The sequence below is a fragment of the Bubalus kerabau genome, chromosome 8, assembly GCF_029407905.1.
Source record: "Bubalus kerabau isolate K-KA32 ecotype Philippines breed swamp buffalo chromosome 8, PCC_UOA_SB_1v2, whole genome shotgun sequence".
Taxonomy (NCBI): domain Eukaryota; kingdom Metazoa; phylum Chordata; class Mammalia; order Artiodactyla; family Bovidae; genus Bubalus; species Bubalus kerabau.
The window spans coordinates 22,079,517-22,099,410 of record NC_073631.1 but is presented as its reverse complement, the minus strand read 5'-3'; the positions used below and the strand labels follow the sequence as shown (position 1 = coordinate 22,099,410).

The window sequence follows — 19,894 nt, the reverse complement described above, 5'->3', positions numbered from 1 at the left end:
TGATGTGACTGACAAGGGCTTGATTTCCAAAATATATAAACAACTCATACAACTCAGGGTTTCCTGGTGGCTCAGTGGTAAAGAATTGGCCTGCCAATGCAGTAGATGCAGGTTTTATCCCTGGATCAGGAAGACCCTTGGAGAAGGAAATGGCAACCCATTCCTTGCTTGCAGAATTCCATGGACAGAGAAGTCTGGCAGTTTATAGTCCACAGGGTTGCAACAAGTCAGATACAACTTAGCAACTAAATAACAACAACATACAACTCAGTAACAAAAAAAACAAACAATCCAATCAAAAAATGGGCAGAAGACCTAAATAGACATTTCTCCAAAGACATACAGACGACCAACAAGTACATGAGAAGATTTTCAACACTGCCAATTATTAGAGAAATGTCAATCAAAACTATATTGAGGTATCATCTCACACAGTTCATAATGGTTATCATGAAAAAGTTTACAAATACTAAATGCTGAAAAGGGTTTGGTGAAAAGGGAACCCTCCTACACTGCTGGTGGGAATGTAAATTGGTACAGCCACTATGGAAAATAGTATGTGTTCCTTAAAAACCTAAAAATAGAGTTACCCTATGATCCAGCAATCCCACTCCTGTTCATATATCCAGAAAAGACAAAAACTCAAATTTGAAAAGATACATGCACCCTAATGCTCATAGCAGCACTATTTACAGTAGCCATGGGAACAACATTAGTGTCCATCAACAGATGAATGGATAAAGAAGTGGTACATATATACAATGGAATATTACTCATCCACAAAAAAAATGAAATAATGCCATTTGCAGCAACATGGGTGAACCCAGAGAATATCATACTAAGCAAAATAAGGCAGAAAGAGAAAGATGAATACCATATGATAAAACCTGTGGAATCTAAAAAAAACTATACAAATGAACTTATATACAAAATAGAAACAGACTCACAGACATAGAAAATTTATGGTTACTAAAAGAGAAAGGGGTAGGGGGAAGATAAGTTAGGAGTATGGTATTAACAGATACACACTACCATTTGTAAAATAGATAAACAAGACGGATTTACTCTACAGCACAGGGAACTATATTCAATATCTTTTAATAGCCTATAATAGAAAGGCATAAAAATTTATTGTGTATAACCAAATCGCTCTGCTGTACATGTGAACCTAACACAATATTGTAAATCAATATTCAATTAAAAAATTATACTTCAATTAAAAAGTTTTTTTTGCTTAGTCAAGCCCTACAGTTAATATTACCTAGACTATGTATATATCAAAAGCCTCTTGAGGAAAGTGAAAGTGGAGAGTGAAAAAGTTGGCTTAAAGCTCAACATTCAGAAAACGAAGATCATGGCATCTAGTCCCATCACTTCTTGGGAAATAGATGAGGAAACAGTGGAAACAGTGTCACTTTATTTTTCTGGGCTCCAAAATCACTACAGATGGTGACTGCAGCCATGAAATTAAAAGACACTTACTCCTTGAAAGGAAAGTTATGACCAACCTAGACAGCATATTCAAAAGCAGAGACATTACTTTGCCAACAAAGGTTCGTCTAGTCAAGGCTATGGTTTTTCCAGTGGTCATGTATGGATGTGAGAGTTGGACTGTGAAGAAGGCTGAGCGCCGAAGAACTGATGCTTTTGAACTGTGGTGTTGGAGAAGACTCTTGAGAGTCCCTTGGACTGCAAGGAGATCCAACCAGTCCATTCTGAAGGAGATCAGCCCTGGGATTTCTTTGGAAGGAATGATGCTAAAGCTGAAACTCCAGCACTTTGGCCACCTGATGCGAAGAGTTGACTTATTGGAAAAGACTGATGCTGGGAGGGATTGGGGGCAGGAGGAGAAGGGGACGACAGAGGATGAGATGGCTGGATGGCATCACTGAGTTGATGGACGTGAGTCTGAGTGAACTCCGGGAGTTGGTGAGGGACAGGGAAGCCTGGCGTGCTGTGATTCATGGGGTTGCAAAGAGTCGGACATGACTGAGCGACTGATCTGATCTGATGTATCAAATCACTGTGAAAGAAGTAGAATTTATATAAATGGTAATATCACAATCTTAAAGTGGTACTTTAGAGAAGAGGTAGAAGACATTCAGAAAGTGGAAGGTAACACAAACCCCCCCTAATGAAAATGATGTTATTTATATAACTTGATGTTTAGGCTTGATAACTGTCCTATTATATAAGAAGTTATCAAAAGAAGCTGGGTGCTTCATACTTACTGTATATGTTTTTGCAACGCTTTTAAAATCAAATTTGTCTCAACACAAAAAGTAAGAACAGATAAGCAAACAGACAAATGATCTTTGTTAGATGATTTAGAAATAAGTATACTTATGTTGTAAATACTATAAAGTTTCTCACCAAAGTAATATACAGAGGTTATCAGAGTTATGAGTAACAGTTTCAGCATTTCTGTGATATGGACAGCTCATTACAGACTCCATACTGTAAACTAGTAAACTGTATTTACTGCTTGCTAGTAAAATCACAAAATCATTCAGAGATACTGCATTATGTTTCACACATGAAATTCATTGTAGTGTTTTGAGGATTCATGAAGTTTAATAAGAACCATGAGGATCAAATTCAACTCTTAACAGTAAAATAATCTCATTTTACAAGACTCTTTATCCCTTGACTCATATTAAACATTTTTATCTTTTAAAGATAATATTAAGTATTGAAATAAGTTCTATTCCTAGAAATCCTTTCTTTCTTTCTCCTGCAAAAATGTATTGAGCAATGACTGTGGGTCAGACACTGCGAAAGGTACTGGAAATAACAAGATGAATGAAATGTCTTCCTACCTAGAGGAGCCAGTGTGCCAATGTGGTAGAAAAGTGAAAGTGAAAGAGTTGTGTCTGCCTCTTTACAACCATATAGATCATGAAATTCTCCAGGCCAGAATACTGGAGTGGATAGCCTTTCCCTTCTCCAGGAGATCTTCCCAATCCAGGGATTGAACCCAAGTCTCCTGCACTGCAGGTGGATTCTTTGCCAACTGAGCTATCAGGGAAGCCCAACATGGTAGATAGGCAGTCATATCATTACAGTACAATGGAGAAAGTATAGTTTAAAGTCTATCAGGCATAAAATGTAAAGAGAAAAAACTGAACTATGACAATATATAAGGAGAGTTTTGTTTTTTTTTTTTAAAAGAATGAGTTATAGTCTAAGGTTGGGGTATGGCATCAGAATAATATATCCTCCTTCATTCTCAATGATTGGTATTCTGCATCTTTGAAACAAACGCTTCTCAATGTAACTTACACTGACTATTCTTTTATTAAGTCAACATTAAAGGACTACCTCTTTGAGAAATAAACTTATGCTTAAAAGTGAATTTTTAAAACTTTACTCCCAAGGGAACAGATTAAGTTGCTGCAAATGTCTCTATTTCAAGTTGAATGCTATTTTCCCTAGAGTGAATCCATTAATCTTCTCAGTTTTATTGGAAATTAATAGCTCATTAGACATCCAAGTAACACATTTCCTATGGCACATTAATTTTTCATGAGTGAAAAAAAGTTTAATTTTGCTTCAAAAAAAAAAAAAAAAACATTTTAGAAAATTCCACACAGAAATTTTCTCTAGTAGTGGTACTTCATATCAGACAGAGTCAAATATAACAGCCACATTTTCTACATTCTGAATTCAAAATAATTGTATAAACACTATTTTTCTCTTAAAAGTGTTCAATGTTTTAAACTCTTTGCTTTAAACCGTTACCATAATGAAAACCAAGTACTGATACCGTTGTAGATGATTGCCAAAAGTAGGCCTTGTGGCAAGTACCAAGTCAGTTACAAAGCTTACAAGTACCAAATTGCCAAAAGTAGGCCTTGTGGCAAGTACCGAATCAGTAAATACATTACCTGAAAATGTATTTACTTAACTGATGTTTTCTATGACCAATTAGTTATTCTATAAGTATAAAGTATTTTGCAATATTCCATGATCAACACTATAAAACATTAGAAAAAAATTTGATAAAATGACATTTGAAAAACCTATTTGAAAAGATCATTCAGAGAGCTACAAAAGCCATTCATACATTTTCCCCTGATTATCAACTGTGCGTCAGTTATTGTGATAGGTGCTAATAAGAAAAAAAACCCAAAACTGATATATAAGGCAGATTCTGAGCCTTATGAATCTTTTAATCTCTGTCCAAAACAATGATTACTAACTATAATTGCAATTAAGACATGTTCAATGAAAGTACAATGCTATGAGCATTTCACTAGAACAGCCTAAAAGTTTCAGAGAAGCTCGTCCCTGTCCTAAAAATGACAAATACATTCAGACCTGGAGGATAAGATGGAGAGGTAAACCTAAAGTCCACACACAGATAACATCAGAAGACAAAGAAACATCTTAGATTAATTAACCCTACAAGCATCTAATAGTCTTAATTCTGAATATATCAACATAAGGTATGAAATATTAAAAAGCTGCATTTTCTATTACTTGCAGTTAAAGAATCCTTACCAATACAACACTGGAATGTTTGTTAATTTTCTTCTCTTAGTTCTCTGAATTTTCCCCATATCTTTTTTCTTTTAACTTCCTTTTATCAATGTTTTTAGAACTCTGTTACTCTTAACTGGAGATGGCTCTAAAGGGCCTCAAATGCCATCTATTTTATGTTGACTCGCCAATTTATACCTTCAGCCTGGCATATATTCCACGTTTTAAGGTCATATGTCCACTGCTACTTGATATCTTCACTGAACTTTTAAATAAGCACTTCAAACAGACCAGGTACAAAGCCAAACTTTTTGCCTTTCCCCAAGCACTACCAACCTCCCTCAAAAGCCTTATACCTCTCTTGGTCTGTAATTTATTCAGTTGCTCAAATACAAAGTCTAGGAGTCATTCTTTGATTCTTTTCTTTCTCTCATACTCCAGAGCCAACTCCTGTTGTCTCTATTACCACAGATAATACAATTTCAGTATTTCCATTCCATATTTCCTGCCAGGATTACGCTAATACCTTCCTAATCAACTGCTTCCATTTTACTGTTGTACAACCGATTCTCCATATAATAGGCAGCAATTTTTGTAAGGCATGGAGGTTATCACATCCCACCTTTGCTTGAAACCCTCCAGGAGTGCTGTATTTAGACTAGAATCCAAACTCCTGCCATGGCCTATAAAATCCTATAAAATCTGACCCCTCCCACCTTTCTGGCTTCATCTTCAACAGTTCTCCAACTTGGTTATGTTAGCTCCAAACATGCTGGTCTTCCTTTGGATCCCTGGACAAATGGCACCAGCTGTTCTCTGTGCCTTTAACTTTATATGCCTAAGTCGTTTTGTTTTTGTTATACAGTCTTAGTGAGTTCTCTGACGTCATGCACATGGAACCAGCCTTTCCTCCACCAACCAGACTGTTCTTCATAACACTTATCACAATGAAATAACCATTTACCTGCTTATTTTATATATTACCTGTCTTCCCTCACTACAGTGTAATCTCCATGATAGCAGATTTTCTCTGTCTTGCTAACCACAGAACCCTCAGAAGCTAGTGTCATTTCTATCATATTACAGTCTCAATGTCTCTTTACTGTATGAATAACTACCCTACTATATAACTGCATAGGAAACAAATAAATAGTAGTTTTGACTTTTTCAGTATTTATTAAATACAGAGTTTCACATACGCGGTATCTAATACTCACAAGTGCCAGGCAATGTAAGTATTATCATCCCCATTTCCCATTCAGAAAATTGAGAATTAAAGACATTAAAGAACTACCCTGGGTAACACACCTAAAAGTCTAAGAGGACCTGGATTTAAACTCAGCTCTGTCTGACTCCAAAGAATTCTCCTTCCAGTATTCCAGACAAGTAGAATTGCTCATGATCAGTAAATTTAAACCTCACTTATATTTCCAAAATACCAATAATTCATCTTTTGTCCAACAGATACTGATCGCATTAATTGCTCAGTCATACAAAAAGATCTTAAATCTGTCTTGCAGAAATGATTGAAAAGCAATCTTTAAATCCAAAACAGTTTAGCCATTGTGCACCCTCAAGATTATTTATAGAAATACTGATAAACATACCACTTGCCTTTTCATTTTTTCAAGCATTCTGACAATATTAGGATTTGTTGTGTTATATTTCCTAAATCTCATGAGGATACAGAAATGGTTGAGAACAAAAAGAGGTACTGGGAAAATGTTGCAAGGAACAGTTTCTGAGAAACATGAAATTCTGCCATTACCTTGGGATGGCTGCTCTTTTGTCTTCAAATAAGCCTGTGTAAAGAAGATTTATTATCAAGGTCCATGGCTTTCTCAATTCTTTGACAGATATCAACACAAAGGCTTACTTTCTCAGAAAGAAAAAATAGTCTCTATTTTTAAGAAAAAGGATCACAAGCCTTTACAGAGGTAGGTCCGTGAAGGACTCTTGGAAGTTTTTGGAAATGTTGAGAGTTCAAATTGAAGGGTCTCAAAAGAAAATATTGGTATAATATTAAATTGAATATAAAGCTGACAAAATGTAACATTTAAGGAAAATTAAATTATAAATTTAAATATAAAATAACTTTTAAACATAAAAGTTAATGATCTCATAGCCACATTATGTGGCAACCATATTGTTCAATCATATGCATTAAACATTTGGAAAGTGCTAATTTTCGTAATACAGGTGTTCAACAGTTACCCAGGAAACAAATCTCTAATTCACCATTAAAATATGAAAACATTTTTAAAAGACGATTTTACTTTTGTTAACTTTTAAAGATACTATTATGCATTTTATCATAGAAAATACATAAAGTGTGACCTTTTAATTTCAATTTTCTTTTAAAATTAAAAAATAAGCTGTATACTCTGAATTTCACCACAGTTTGAAATGTCTTGTTGATATATGATATATCTAATTTCAAAAGAATGATAAAGCAGAATATAACTGAGCAACAGCAGGCATTGGAAACTGTGATACCATTTTGCCTCCTCTGAATGTAGCCTAGCATGAATCATTGTTAGGACTCAGCACACAAGTAGTATACCCCATAATTAATTTGATTATGTATTTTATACATCACAAGCAGCTCAATAAATATGAAGTAATATGTTGTTTTCTGTAAAGTTATATGGAAAGCTTGATCACATTTTGTACATTCAGAAGAAAAAGTGGGCTTCTAATATACAAAATAAATCTACATCATTATTTAAACTAAGATTTGCTTAAAAAAAATTAACAATGTGTAGGCGCTAGTGGCAAAGAACCTGTCTGCCAATGCAGGAGATAAAACAGACGCTGGTTCAATCTCTGGGTCAGGAAGATCCCGTGGAGGAGGGCATGGTAGGCTACAGTCCATAGGGTCATAAATGAGTTGGATGTGACCAAAGTGACTTAGCATACACGCACAATAAAAGAATAAGAAGAAAGAAGGAACAGGGAAAACTAATGAAGAATGTCCTCTCTTTCTTTCTTCTATTCTTTCAATCAAAAATTATTAAGTGAATACCTACTACATGCTGTGCATATGTTCAGGGTAGAGAGGAGAACAAATAGCTGATCCTTTTTCAGAAAACTTATGCACTTGAATTGTAAAACTGAGTTCAACTTATGCCTCCTACCTTCTCTATTCCTTGTCAACAGACACCTCTATGTTTCTTCAGAAAGTCAAATTATTTTGTTTATAAAATATTGCAAACATAGCAATAATCATAGCTATAACTTTTAGCTATAACTATTGAAACCCCCTGGATATTTCTTCCCCAATACATTCCTCTTCCTTCCTTTTTACCAGACGTGACCAATATGCTGAACTAGATATCACTCATTGGTATGCTTTCATATCATATTTTAACATTTTATATGAGTGGCATCATATTAAACTTCTACAACTTCCAGGTTATTTTCAACACTTATATTTTACTTATTTATTTGTTATACTTTCTTAAAATAACATACATGTTTTCAGCTCAAAAACGAGCACTACAAACTAGAAACAATCCAACTAAGTTAAGGTGGTGACAAATATACCACTATTATTTAATCTTGTTTGCAGATACTGGTCATCACAATTAGAAGAGAATGCCATGAAGTATAAAACTGTAAGAGGAGATAAAACCACTTCTACTTGTTTATACCTGGAAATGTCAAGAGAATCAACTGAAACACATAAACAGAATTCAATGAGCACCTCTGTTTATGAGGAAGATCAATGGTAGGTAACAGAATAAAACAATTTAAATAGACAACTATTATGTTCTGTATCCATATTCTTCTAATCACCTCTCTAAATTTTAAGACTGATTAAAGAAAGAATACTGCTTGCTATGTGTATTTCTAAGAAGAGCAAATCAATATATTAAAATAAACAATTTACATTAAACACATAGGTCAGATGCTAAGTTAAATAGATTTCATAGGTTTTCCAGACCACTTTTCTCTATAAAGAGCCATAAAATTTTAGAGACAGAAGGGAAGGTATTCTAGAGGATGGATCGTTTGATCCATTCTATTTATTCTACTGATAGAGAAGCCATTCTTAGAGCACATAACTGACCTCCCCAGGATCCCACAGCTACTAAATAGTAGAGCTGGAATCAGAATTCAAGTCTTCTAAGCTGCTGTCTGGAACTGTTTGTCATGATGAGCCAGTATTGACCATAATTAATCAGTATGATTTTAAATTAAATGCTGGTAAAAATATAGCATGCCTAAAAGCAAGAGAAAAAATGTTGGTGAGGTTGTGTGTACCTAGGTATTCTAAGAATCAAGGTGATCTTACATTGTAAAATAATTGTGTGTTCTTATCCAAAGCATCTACAGGAGCACAGTGGACAATGTATATACCTCTGGCCTCAGACAAAACTATCCCAGTCCTGCTTTGACACCTACTATTGGTGTGACCTTGGGAAAAGCACATGACCTCTCAGTCTCAGCTTCCTCATATGTAAAATATAAAAAAAAACTAAAAACTAACCTGAAAAAACACACTTTGGGGATTAGAAATATGATTATGCATGCAAATTATACTAATAAAATGTTTACATTTACTAATAAAATGTGTTAACATAGTAGGTGCTCAAAACAAAGCCAGCAATTATTATTAAAGAAGTTAAAATACATTTCCAAAAACCAGGCTTGAAAGTTGAGAAAGTTGGTTGGAGAAAGTGCTTTTCCTTTTTACCAGAATAAAAATGAACAGTTTTGCTTCCTTTCTAACTAGAATTTTAGTATTTCAATGCTGATAGTAACTGCAATGTTAAGAATTACTCAAACCTGTAATATACAAGTGTTTTCTACTTGTTTATTAACCTGCAAATATGTAAATGTCTATTCACTATCTGCTAGGTTCCTTTCCAGAAGGTGGAGAAACAAGTGGTAAATAACAGTATGTCTTTGTCCTCATAGGTCTTATATTTCAACAGGAAACAGAATAAACTGTTAGCAGATAATTTCACATTTTGATGTAGTAGAAAAAAACAAAGGAAAAGAATACAATGTGTGTGAGCACAGGTTTCCTTAGATAATGCAGTCAGGGAATGTTACTATAGAGGTAATATTCAGGCTGAGATGCCAGTCAGGTACTAGCCTGTGAAAAGAGAATGTACAGGCATAGGGAACAAGGGTGAGGGCCTAACAGTACAGAAGAGCTCAGCATGTAGGACACCAGTATATGTGGCAGGAGATGCAATGTTAGGCTGATTCCATTTACAGTGAGAAGCCACTGAAGGATTTAATACTAGTAACATAATTTGATTTTGAGCATTAAGGTTATTTTGGTTGCTATATAGAGCAAGAAGGATAGGGTTATAGCGAAGAATGCAAATAGAAAAATAAGGCAGAAGACAACTGCAACAGTACAAATCAGAAATGATGGTGGCCTGGAGCACTGTAGCAGTGGTGGGAATGACTCAGACATGGTTCTGAGTCAGGACAGGCTATGAGGCAGAAATTGAGGAATAAACAAAAGACAATAATTAGAACTGATTCCTGTTTGTGGCACACAAAAATGGTAGAGGTGAGTTGGGAAAGAGTAAGAGACAAGTAAGCTATTATGGGAGTGAAGAATGATCTGGAAACAAAAACTGTATTTCAGCAACATTAAACTTGAGACAATCTTTAGCTGTCCAATGGGAATGTCAGGCAAACATCAGGATACATGAATTTAGATCGTGAGGGAAGAGTTCAGGGCTAGTATTAGATATCTGGAAGTCTCCAACTTACAGAGACTATATGCACTCATCAAGAGAATGGCATACAGAGAGAAAAGGGTCCTATGGACTAAGCCATGGAAATAAAACTGGGCACAGGTAGAGTACTCAGCTAAGAAGATTGAGAAGGAGTTGCCATTTATGTAGCATGAAGATTAGGGGACTTTGCGGGTCATCAGTTCAGTTCAGTTGCTCAGTCGTGTCCAACTGTTGTGACCCCATGGACTGCAGCATGCCAGGCTTCCCTGTCCATCACCAACTCCCTGAGCTTGTTTAAATTCATGTCCATTGAGTTTGTGATACCATCCAACCATCTCATCCTTTGCCATCCCCTTTTCCTCCTGCCTTCAATCTTTCCAGCATCACAGTCTTTTCAAATGAGTCAGTTCTTCACATCAGGTGGCCAAAGTATTGGAGTTTCAGCTTCAGCATCAGTCCTTCCAATGAATATTCAGGACTGATTTCCTTTAGGATGGACTGGTTGAATCTCCCTGCAGTCCAAGGGACTCTCAAGAGTCTTCTCCAACACCATAGTTTAAAAGCATCAATTTTTCAGTTCTCAGCTTTCTTATATGTATATATATATATAGTCCAACTCTCACATCCATACATGACTATTGGAAAAACCATAGCCTTGACTAGACGGACCTTTGTTGGAAAAGTAATGTCTCTGCTTTTTAAAATGCTGTCTAGGTTAGTCATAACTTTTCTTCCAAGGAGCAAGCGTCTTTAATTTCACGGGTGCAGTCACCAACCGCAGTGATTTTGGAGCCCCCCAAAATAAAGTCTGTCACTGTTTCTATTGTTTCCCCATCTATTTGCCACGAAATGATGAGACCAGATGCCATGATCTTAGTTTTCTGAATGTTGAGTTTTAAGCCAACTTTTACACTCTCCTCTTCATTTTCATCATTTCTTCTTCACTTTCTGCCATAAGGGTGGTGTCATCTGCATATCTGAGGTTATTGGTCTGGAAATCTTGATTGGGAAGTGTTAAAACATTTCAAAGGAAATGAAGAGATTCTTTTTGAAAGAGTTAAGATATTTTCTATTTCATACTCCTCTGGTATTAGTTTCAAAGTCTTATATCACACAAAAATTATTTGCTTTCAAAATACAATTCTGTAACATATAAATATTCTATTATAGGAATTCTCATATTTAAAAAAATTTATTTTGTGTTGGAGTGTAGCTGATTAACAATATTGTGATAGTTTCAGGTAGACAGCCAAGAAACTCAGCCATACATATACATGTATCCATCCACTCTCCCCCAAACTTCCCTCCCATCCAGGCTGCCACATAACACTGAGCAGAGTTCCCAGTGCTAAACAGTAGGACCTTGTTGGTTATCTATTTTAAATATTGCAGTGTATACAAGTTGATCCCAAACTTCCTAACTATCCCTTCTTCCCATCTTTTCCCCTGGCAACCATAAATTTGTTCTCAAAGTCTGTGAGTTTATTTCTGTTTTGTAAATAAGTTCATTTGTAACAATTCTTCTAAGAGGAATACTCATTTTGACTGTAAAGCCCTAGAAACTATGTCATAAACATACTGTCTTAAGCCTAGATTTTCCAGTGAAATATGCTAAAATAATACTAGAAAGTAGGAGACCCAGGTTTGATCCTGGATCAGGAAGATCGCCTGGAGAAGGGGATGGCTACCCACTCCAGTATTCCTGCCTGGAGAATTCCATGGACAGAGGAACCTGGTGAGTTACAGTCCACGTGGTTGCAAAGAGTCAGACACGACTGACGTGACTAACACACTGAGTTCTTTCAAAACTTCTTCCAAAGTTTTCATTTCATTTGTCTATATTCTCTGATAAACTACAAGTATCAAGAGGACAGGGGTTATACCCTTTCAAGGATGCTCCTAGTAACTATTACTGGGCCCTACACTTTACAACAGGTTCAGTAAATATTTGTAAAATGAAGGAAAGAAAAACTCTAGAAAGAAATACACCAATATGCCAACAATGATAATCCCTGGGAAATATGGCATGACTTTTGTTTTCTTTATCCATTTCTCTGAATTTTTCAAATTATCTATAATGAACATATATTACCTGCATAATGGGAACAAAATAATTAATATACTTAAAACACAGCTCCTAAAGTAACCGGTCACTTAATTCCTTACACAACAGGTATGTAACAATATGAAAAATGTAGTAGTCAAAATAAATTGATGTTACATACTTATAGAATGCATTTATGCTAAATGAAATTTATATATTTAATTTATAAATTACTGTAGCACATCATCTTCAAAACATTATCTAAGGACATATTTTAGTATATAGGCCATAGTTCAATAAAACTGTGTTTTTCATTAGGAAAAGGCAATATCAAGTCAAAGTCAAGAAATTGCTGAACTCACAAAAGATGTCAAATATTTCTAACATAACACTTTTTAATTTCTAATTTTTAGAATGTAGATCAAGAGTTATATAGCTTGTTCCTCTCCTAGAAAAATATTTAATTACAAAAATATGTAAAGAGTACTAAATTACAGGGCTACATCATGTGCATGAGCAGAAAAGAAAATTATAGATTTTTTAAGCTGATAACTTTTTTGATAGTCAACTAGCCATTAAGCTATTAATACTGTGTTATCACTGTATATTTATGTAGGATAATAATTTGGCTTTGAGATGTCCAAATAGAAAAATATGAACTATTAACATAAGAACTATTTTTTTCACTTTTATTTTATTTCACTTTTTTGTTGTTGCTGTTTTAGAATTTTAGGAGTTTTTTGATAATCTTGTATAGTGAGCATGTGACTAAAACAAAATCTTACTATTATTTTTTCCCCTATCATAACAGGATCTTCTTTAAGGTTTGTGATGATAAGTTGAGCTTCTGATACTATTTTTAATAAAATATTGCTTCCTTACTTTAATATATAGAAGCTACATTTTCAAGAAGGAAAATGCTGATGTTATCTTGGTTATAAGCTTGCTGCTGAAATGATTGAGATGGTTTTCTCTCCCATACAATATCAGTTTAAGGCCTTTCTTTTCAAGAATGAATTATAGCTGATACTTCAAACCTATTTTATCTGTATCTCTTAGCTGAGAAAAATGAGAAAACATAAATATTTATTCTATATAAATGGAACAGACAGAAGATGTAGATAAAAATGATTCATTATGGAGCAGTGAATAATTGCTATTTGTATCATTATTTGAACAGAAAGGGGCATTAAGTATTTGTACCAGCTTTAAATCTGAGGATACCTAAAGTTACTGAGAAAATAAAAAATCTACAGTTTTGTGTGTTTGGGATAGTGTGTTTGTGGTTCATGATTTTGTATTGATAATAAATTTAACACTGTTCTCTGTAGCATACTTTGGAGAAAATTCAATAAAACCTTGCCTTACTTGAGCATCTGTGTATGCAAGACAATCCCTACCCACATCAAAATAAAAAAAGTTTAAGAAACCCTAATGTAAAAGTAAACAGTGAAGCTATAAGTAAATTATTCATTTACTTTGCCATTTCTGATATCTCAATATTCAAAAGATAACCACCAAAAATTGTACAGACAAGTAATTCTCATCGTCTGATAATTTGAAGAAAATATGTTGAGTATTTTTTTCTTTCATGAAACAGTAGTTTTAACTTTGAGGAGACTACATTGAAAGGAGAAGGAAGTATCAGACAGAAACAGCAATATCATTGATAAATATAAGTATAAAAACTTATGTTTATGTTTGGGTGCTATGCTGTGTTCGAGTCTGCGAATTCGGACTAACCCATCAGGCTCCTCTGTCCACGGGATTCTCCAGGCAAGAATACTGAAGTGGGTTGCTATTCCTCCCCCAGGGGACCGTGGCGACCCAGCAACTGAAACCAAGTCTTTTGCATCTCCTGCACTGGCAGGCGGGTTTTTTTTACCACCAGTGCCACCTGGGAGAACTAGAAATAATTTCAAACTAACCTTTAAAAAAAAGTAACAAAAAATAACTACAATCAGAGATTCACTTACTACACCGATACAAAATGAAGCTGATAATTTTGAAGAATAAAATCTGTACCTAGATTAAACTTACTGGGAGAACCATGTATCAGATTACACTCTTGATAAAATTCAGACTATTATATAACACAATGCATGGGAAATTTTTACATAACTTACTTTATTTTATTTTATTTTTTTTAACTTACTTTATTTTAAAATGGTAAGAAAATACTTTTATTTTATGTACATACTCCAAACAATAAGCCCAATTAGATAATCATGGAAATTATATAATACTTGGGAATTACATAAGCACCGTAAGACATTTACCATGAATGTACGTAAACAAACATTGGACACTGGCACTATATATGAGAAAACCGAAGGATCTGAAGACAGAAGGTCAAAGTCCTTACAGATACTTATCATAAGTCTTCCACAATTCATTCACAAACCTTTTGGAACTCCAGATTTCTTAACTAGTGACAGCCTTAAGGGAAAAGAGATCTAAGAGAATTCACCAGTTGACCTATAACTTTATAAGTCACTTCTAGATTTAAATTCTAAGATTCCATTATTTTACATGAATGAGAAGCAAACTATTATGAATAACACTCAAGGGAAAACTGGTGTTTTCCTCAAGTAACCTTGGGAAATCAATTCTCTCCCTGGGTAAATAATTTATATTTCTAACAAACTAAATTTTAAAGGCAGTTTTTACTTATTTAGGTAAGTCTGAACACATTTCAGTATTTACTGACCTCTTTTATTAGCAATAATTCTGTATCAAATGAAATTCAACACTAAGAGCCTGAGTTAAAAATTGAGACACTAAAAAATATAGTATTCATAAAAATCTCTGTTGAAAAACTGTGAAATACTATTTCCATATATGATTCCATATAAATCTAGAAACCATAGGCTGCAAACCTAGAACCAAATTAATACAATTCTATTTTTCTCAGTCCTTTTTGACAACTACCATATAAGACCTATTCAAAGTTGTTTGATATCTCTTATCCTCTGGGTTACCCACTCCAGTGTTCTTGCCTGGAGAATCCCAGGGATGGGGGAGCCTGGTGGGCTGCCATCTATGGGGTCGCACAGAGTTGGACACGACTGATGTGACTTAGCAGCAGCATCCTCTCTGGGTTATGAAAAGTCAAACATGTATGCAACAGAATAATTTTGTTTTGCTCACAAAACTGTAAAAAAATGACATTAACAATGGTATTAATAGCTATAATAATAATCATGAAGGTATGTGTTACCATTTATATTTAATGGGCCAGTAATTAGGTTAGGCAGGCTTTACTGGTGGCTCAGTGGTAAAAAAAAATCCACCTGCCAATGCAGGAGATGTGGGTTTGATCCCTGGGTCAGTAAGATCCCCTCGAGAGGAAATGGAAACCCACTCCAGTATTCTTGCCTGGGAAATTCCACAGACAGAGGAGCCTGGCAGGGGGCTGAAAAGAGTCAGACACAACTTGGCAACTAAACAACAACAACAATTATGCTAGGCATTCTACACACCTATATTAATACTATTCTCTGATCTTCAGAACTTGCCTACACAGTATTACCTTTACTGAAGAGGAAATACAAACTCAGAAGGCTTAAGGAATTTGCCCCGGAGTACCAAAGCTACTAAATGGAGAAGTAGGTATTCAAATCCAGGTCTGACTATAAACTGATGCTTCAGAGGCATATTTTACTCAATTTCAATTTTACAGAAATTGACATATAAAAAAAGAGGCTGACTCCCAGATAATAAACATAAGAGAAAACAGTTATTGGCTTCTTGACATTTATATGTCTAGACTGACTGTATACCAGAGATGTTTCCCAGGAATTAGACATTTCTCAGGGTCAGTAAGTAGTTGGAACAACTTCAGATAATGACAAAATTAGTAACCAATTGCTATTCTACTAGCACAAAGTCCTTCATTTTATCATAAAGTAGAGAAATATCAATCCTATTGTATGAACCTCTTTCAAATCCTATCATTTAAACCTCTTTGCTTAGACTTCCAGTTTCCTTAAAAACTTCTACATAGAATATTCTTGTAGTTTGTCCATTGCATGGTAAAGAAAAAAAGGAAATGTATTAATATATATAGCTCTTCATTGCTGAACAATAAAAGATCACAATACAAAAGTTTGAAAAATATCTACACAAAATTATGAATGTTAGCCAATGTTACTTCCTTTTAGGTTAAATATATTTTCTTTTGAATTTGTATTTATATACATATAGACACCTAGCAAAAATATAGGCTGATAAGAGAAGTCAGGATCTACTCTAACAGCAAGCATGCACTAGTCTAGATGACATGTGACTTTAGTGAGTTATTTTAAAGGTGAAATTTAATAGAAAAAAATAAAATAGGGTATATCACACATAGTAAGGATAAGAAAATAAGTTTTTTTTTAGTGTAGAGTGTGTATGCATACATACAGGGTGCATGAGTGACACAGTCTTATAAAGGGCTATGCAGGCAGTGTGTGTAGGGCTATGTGTAGAGCTGTGTATGGGAACATCTGTAGGAATGTATGTGGGGGTATGAGAAGGTGATGTATATTTAGAATCAAGTATCTCTTACAATTATACAGTGGAAGTGAGAAATAGATTTAAGGGACTAGATCTGGTAAAGTGTCTGATGAACTATGGATGGAGGTTCATGATATTGTACAGGACACTGGGATCAAGACGATCCCCATGGAAAAGAAATGCAAAAAGGCAAAATGGCTGTCTGAGGAGGCCTTACAAATAGCTGTGAAAAGAAGAGAAGCAAAGGAGAAAAGGAAAGAGATCCAAAGATTACCAAGGAGAGATAAGAAAGCCTTCCTCAGCTATCAGTGCAAAGAAATAGAGGAAAACAATAGAATGCGAAAGACTAGAGATCTCTTCAAGGAAATTAGAGATATCGAGGGAATATTTCATGCAAAGATGGGCTCGATAAAGGACAGAAATGGCATGGACTTGACAGCAGCAGAAGATATTAAGAAGAGGAGGCAAGAATACACATAAGAACTGCACAAAAAAGATCTTCACGACCAAGATAATCACAATGGTGTAATCACTCACCTAGAGCCAGACATCCTGGAATGTGAAGTCAAGTGGACCTTAGAAAGCATCACTATGAACAAAGCTAGTGGAGGTGATAGAATCCCAGTTGAGCTATTTCAAATCCTGAAAGATGATGCTGTGAAAGTGCTGCACTCAATATGCCAGCAAATTTGGAAAACTCAGCAGTGGCCACAGGACTGGAAAACATCAGTTTTCATTCCAATCCCAAAGAAAAGCAATGCCAAAGAATGCTCAAACTGCCGCACAATTGCACTCAACTCACACGCTAGTAAAGTAATGCTCAAAATTCTCCAAGGCAGACTTCAGCAATATGTGAACCGTGAACTTCCAGATGTTCAAGCTGGTTTTAGAAAAGGCAGAGGAAGCAGAGATCAAATTGCCAACATCCGCTGGATCATGGAAAAAGCAAGAGAGTTCCAGAAAAACATCTACTTCTGCTTTATTGACTATGCCAAAGCCTTTGACTGTGTAGATCACAACAAACTGTGGAAAATTCTGAAAGCGATGGGAATACCACACCACCTGACCTGCCTCTTGAGAAATCTATATGCAGGTCAGGAAGCAACAGTTAGAACTGGACATGGAACAACAGACTGGTTCCAAATAGGAAAAGGAGTACATCAAGGCTGTATATTGTCACCCTGCTTATTTAACTTATATGCAGAGTATATAATGAGAAACGCTGGGCTGGAGGAAGCACAAGCTGGAATCAAGATTGCTGGGAGAAATATCAATAACCTCAGATATGCAGATGACACCACCCTTATGGTAGAAAGTGAAGAGGAACTAAAATGCCTCTTCATGAAAGTGAAAGAGGAGAGTGAAAAAGTAGGCTTAAAACTCAACATTCAGAAAACTAAAGATCATGGCATCTGGTCCCATCACTTCATGGGAAATAGATGGGGAAACAGTGGAAACAGTGGCTGACTTTATTTTTCTGGGCTCCAAAATCACTGCAGATGGTGACCACAGCCATGAAATTAAAAGACGCTTACTCCTTGGAAGGAAAGTTATGACCAACCTAGATAGCATATTCAAAAGCAGGGACATTACTTTGCCAACAAAGGTCCATCTAGTCAAGGCTATGGTTTTCCCAGTGGTCATGTATGGATGTGAGAGTTGGACTGTGAAGAAAGCGCCAAAGAATTGATGCTTTTGAACTGTGGGGGCTGAGAAGACTCTTGAGAGTCCCTTGGACTGCAAGGAGATCGAACCAGTCCATCCTAAAGGAGATCAGTCCTGTGTGTTCATTGGAATGACTGATGCTGAAGCTGAAACTCCAATACTTTGGCCACCTCATGCGAAGAGTTGACTCATTGGAAAAGACGCTGATGCTGGGAGGGATTGGGGGCAGGAGGAGAAGGGGACGACAGAGGATGAGATGGCTGGATGGCATCACCAACTCAATGGACATGAGTCTGGGTGAACTCTGGGAATTGGTGATGGACAGGGAGGCCTGGCGTGCTGTGATTCATGGGGTCACAAAGAGTCGGACACGACTGAGTGACTGAACTGAACTGAAAAGATTTAAACATTAAAAAGGAAAATGTAATTCATTTTTTACTTGTGAATGCTGACACGAAATTTCTGAAAACATGGCTTCGTTCGTAGTACAGAATACTTTCAAAACTATCGTAGTTGTAATATCTGTGGGTGGAAAGTGAATAAATATGCTAGAATACAGGGACAAAAACAGCCCATAAAGGCAAAGGCCTAATCCTTATTTATTTAATCAAATAAAAATGAAGAGCTCTAACTCTTTTCAGTTTGTCCTTTTAAAAGATGATCTGTAATTAAAATGTGGACAGACGGAACTATTTAGCAGCAGCAGTGCCACGTGGCATACAGTAGATCTGACACTGGAAGCTACAATAGCTGCTACCTGTACTTGGTCTCACACTGACCTTAACATGGGATGAACAATGAAGGACTTTAAGAAATGCAGACAGAACTGATTGTACAAAAAAAAGAACAAGAAGCTAGGTTTGAAAAAAGATGATGGGAAATTTAAACTGTTGTCAACAATGTTACTTACGTAAAGCAAAAGATTACCAATGGTTTTTTCCCACCATCCTCCCCTGCGCCACGCTACCTGTGTTTTTTTAATACCGGCTGACTTTAAAAAGACAGCTCTGAATGTATTGTAAGTTAATTCTTTATCAGTTTTCATATATCATCCTTTACCTTGGTCGGCCAGCTGAAAATTATGCAAGCTATAAATTAGCTTTAAACAAGCTCTGAATCAGGCTAGAACTGGTTTTCAAATTAAAGAGCCTTCAGTATATTACAATGTGCTGTCATTTTATTACCTCAATCAATTCTGTGTGGCCTGAGGTGGAAGGAAATGAATGCTGCTTTCATTTGCAATGGGTTTATCTCTTACAGCAGGCTCTGGAAACAAAACTGCAGCAATGAATTGAAAACTAAAGTTACATTTAACATTACCAATGCAGGAAATTGTTGCTCCTTAACAAAGCTGGAGATTCAAAGGGGGAAAAAAAAAGATGTGTCTATACTGTGAAAAATATACAAAATTTAACATCTGATTAAAATTAAATTTTATAGAATACTAAAGAAATACAGTTAAAGCTTGCATTCTATTAGAATAACTTTAAATGGTCCT

The 19,894-nt window shown here is 35.5% G+C and overlaps 1 protein-coding gene across 8 annotated transcripts in view; it reads right to left on the bottom strand.

Moving 5' to 3' along the window:
* Positions 1 to 19,894, bottom strand: part of PHF14 (PHD finger protein 14) — a 199,050-nt gene that overhangs the window by 11,006 nt on the left and 168,150 nt on the right. For 3 of the 8 annotated variants that reach the window (XM_055589859.1, XM_055589860.1, XM_055589857.1), the window contains exon 18: positions 6,251 to 6,284. The exons of 4 other annotated variants lie outside the window; for them this stretch is intronic. In XM_055589859.1, the coding sequence (XP_055445834.1) occupies positions 6,251 to 6,284 (34 nt within the window). Of the gene's footprint in view, positions 1 to 6,250; positions 6,285 to 8,554; positions 8,709 to 19,894 lie in introns of all 8 variants that reach the window. One more of the 8 variants, XR_008717611.1, reaches the window with a different exon arrangement.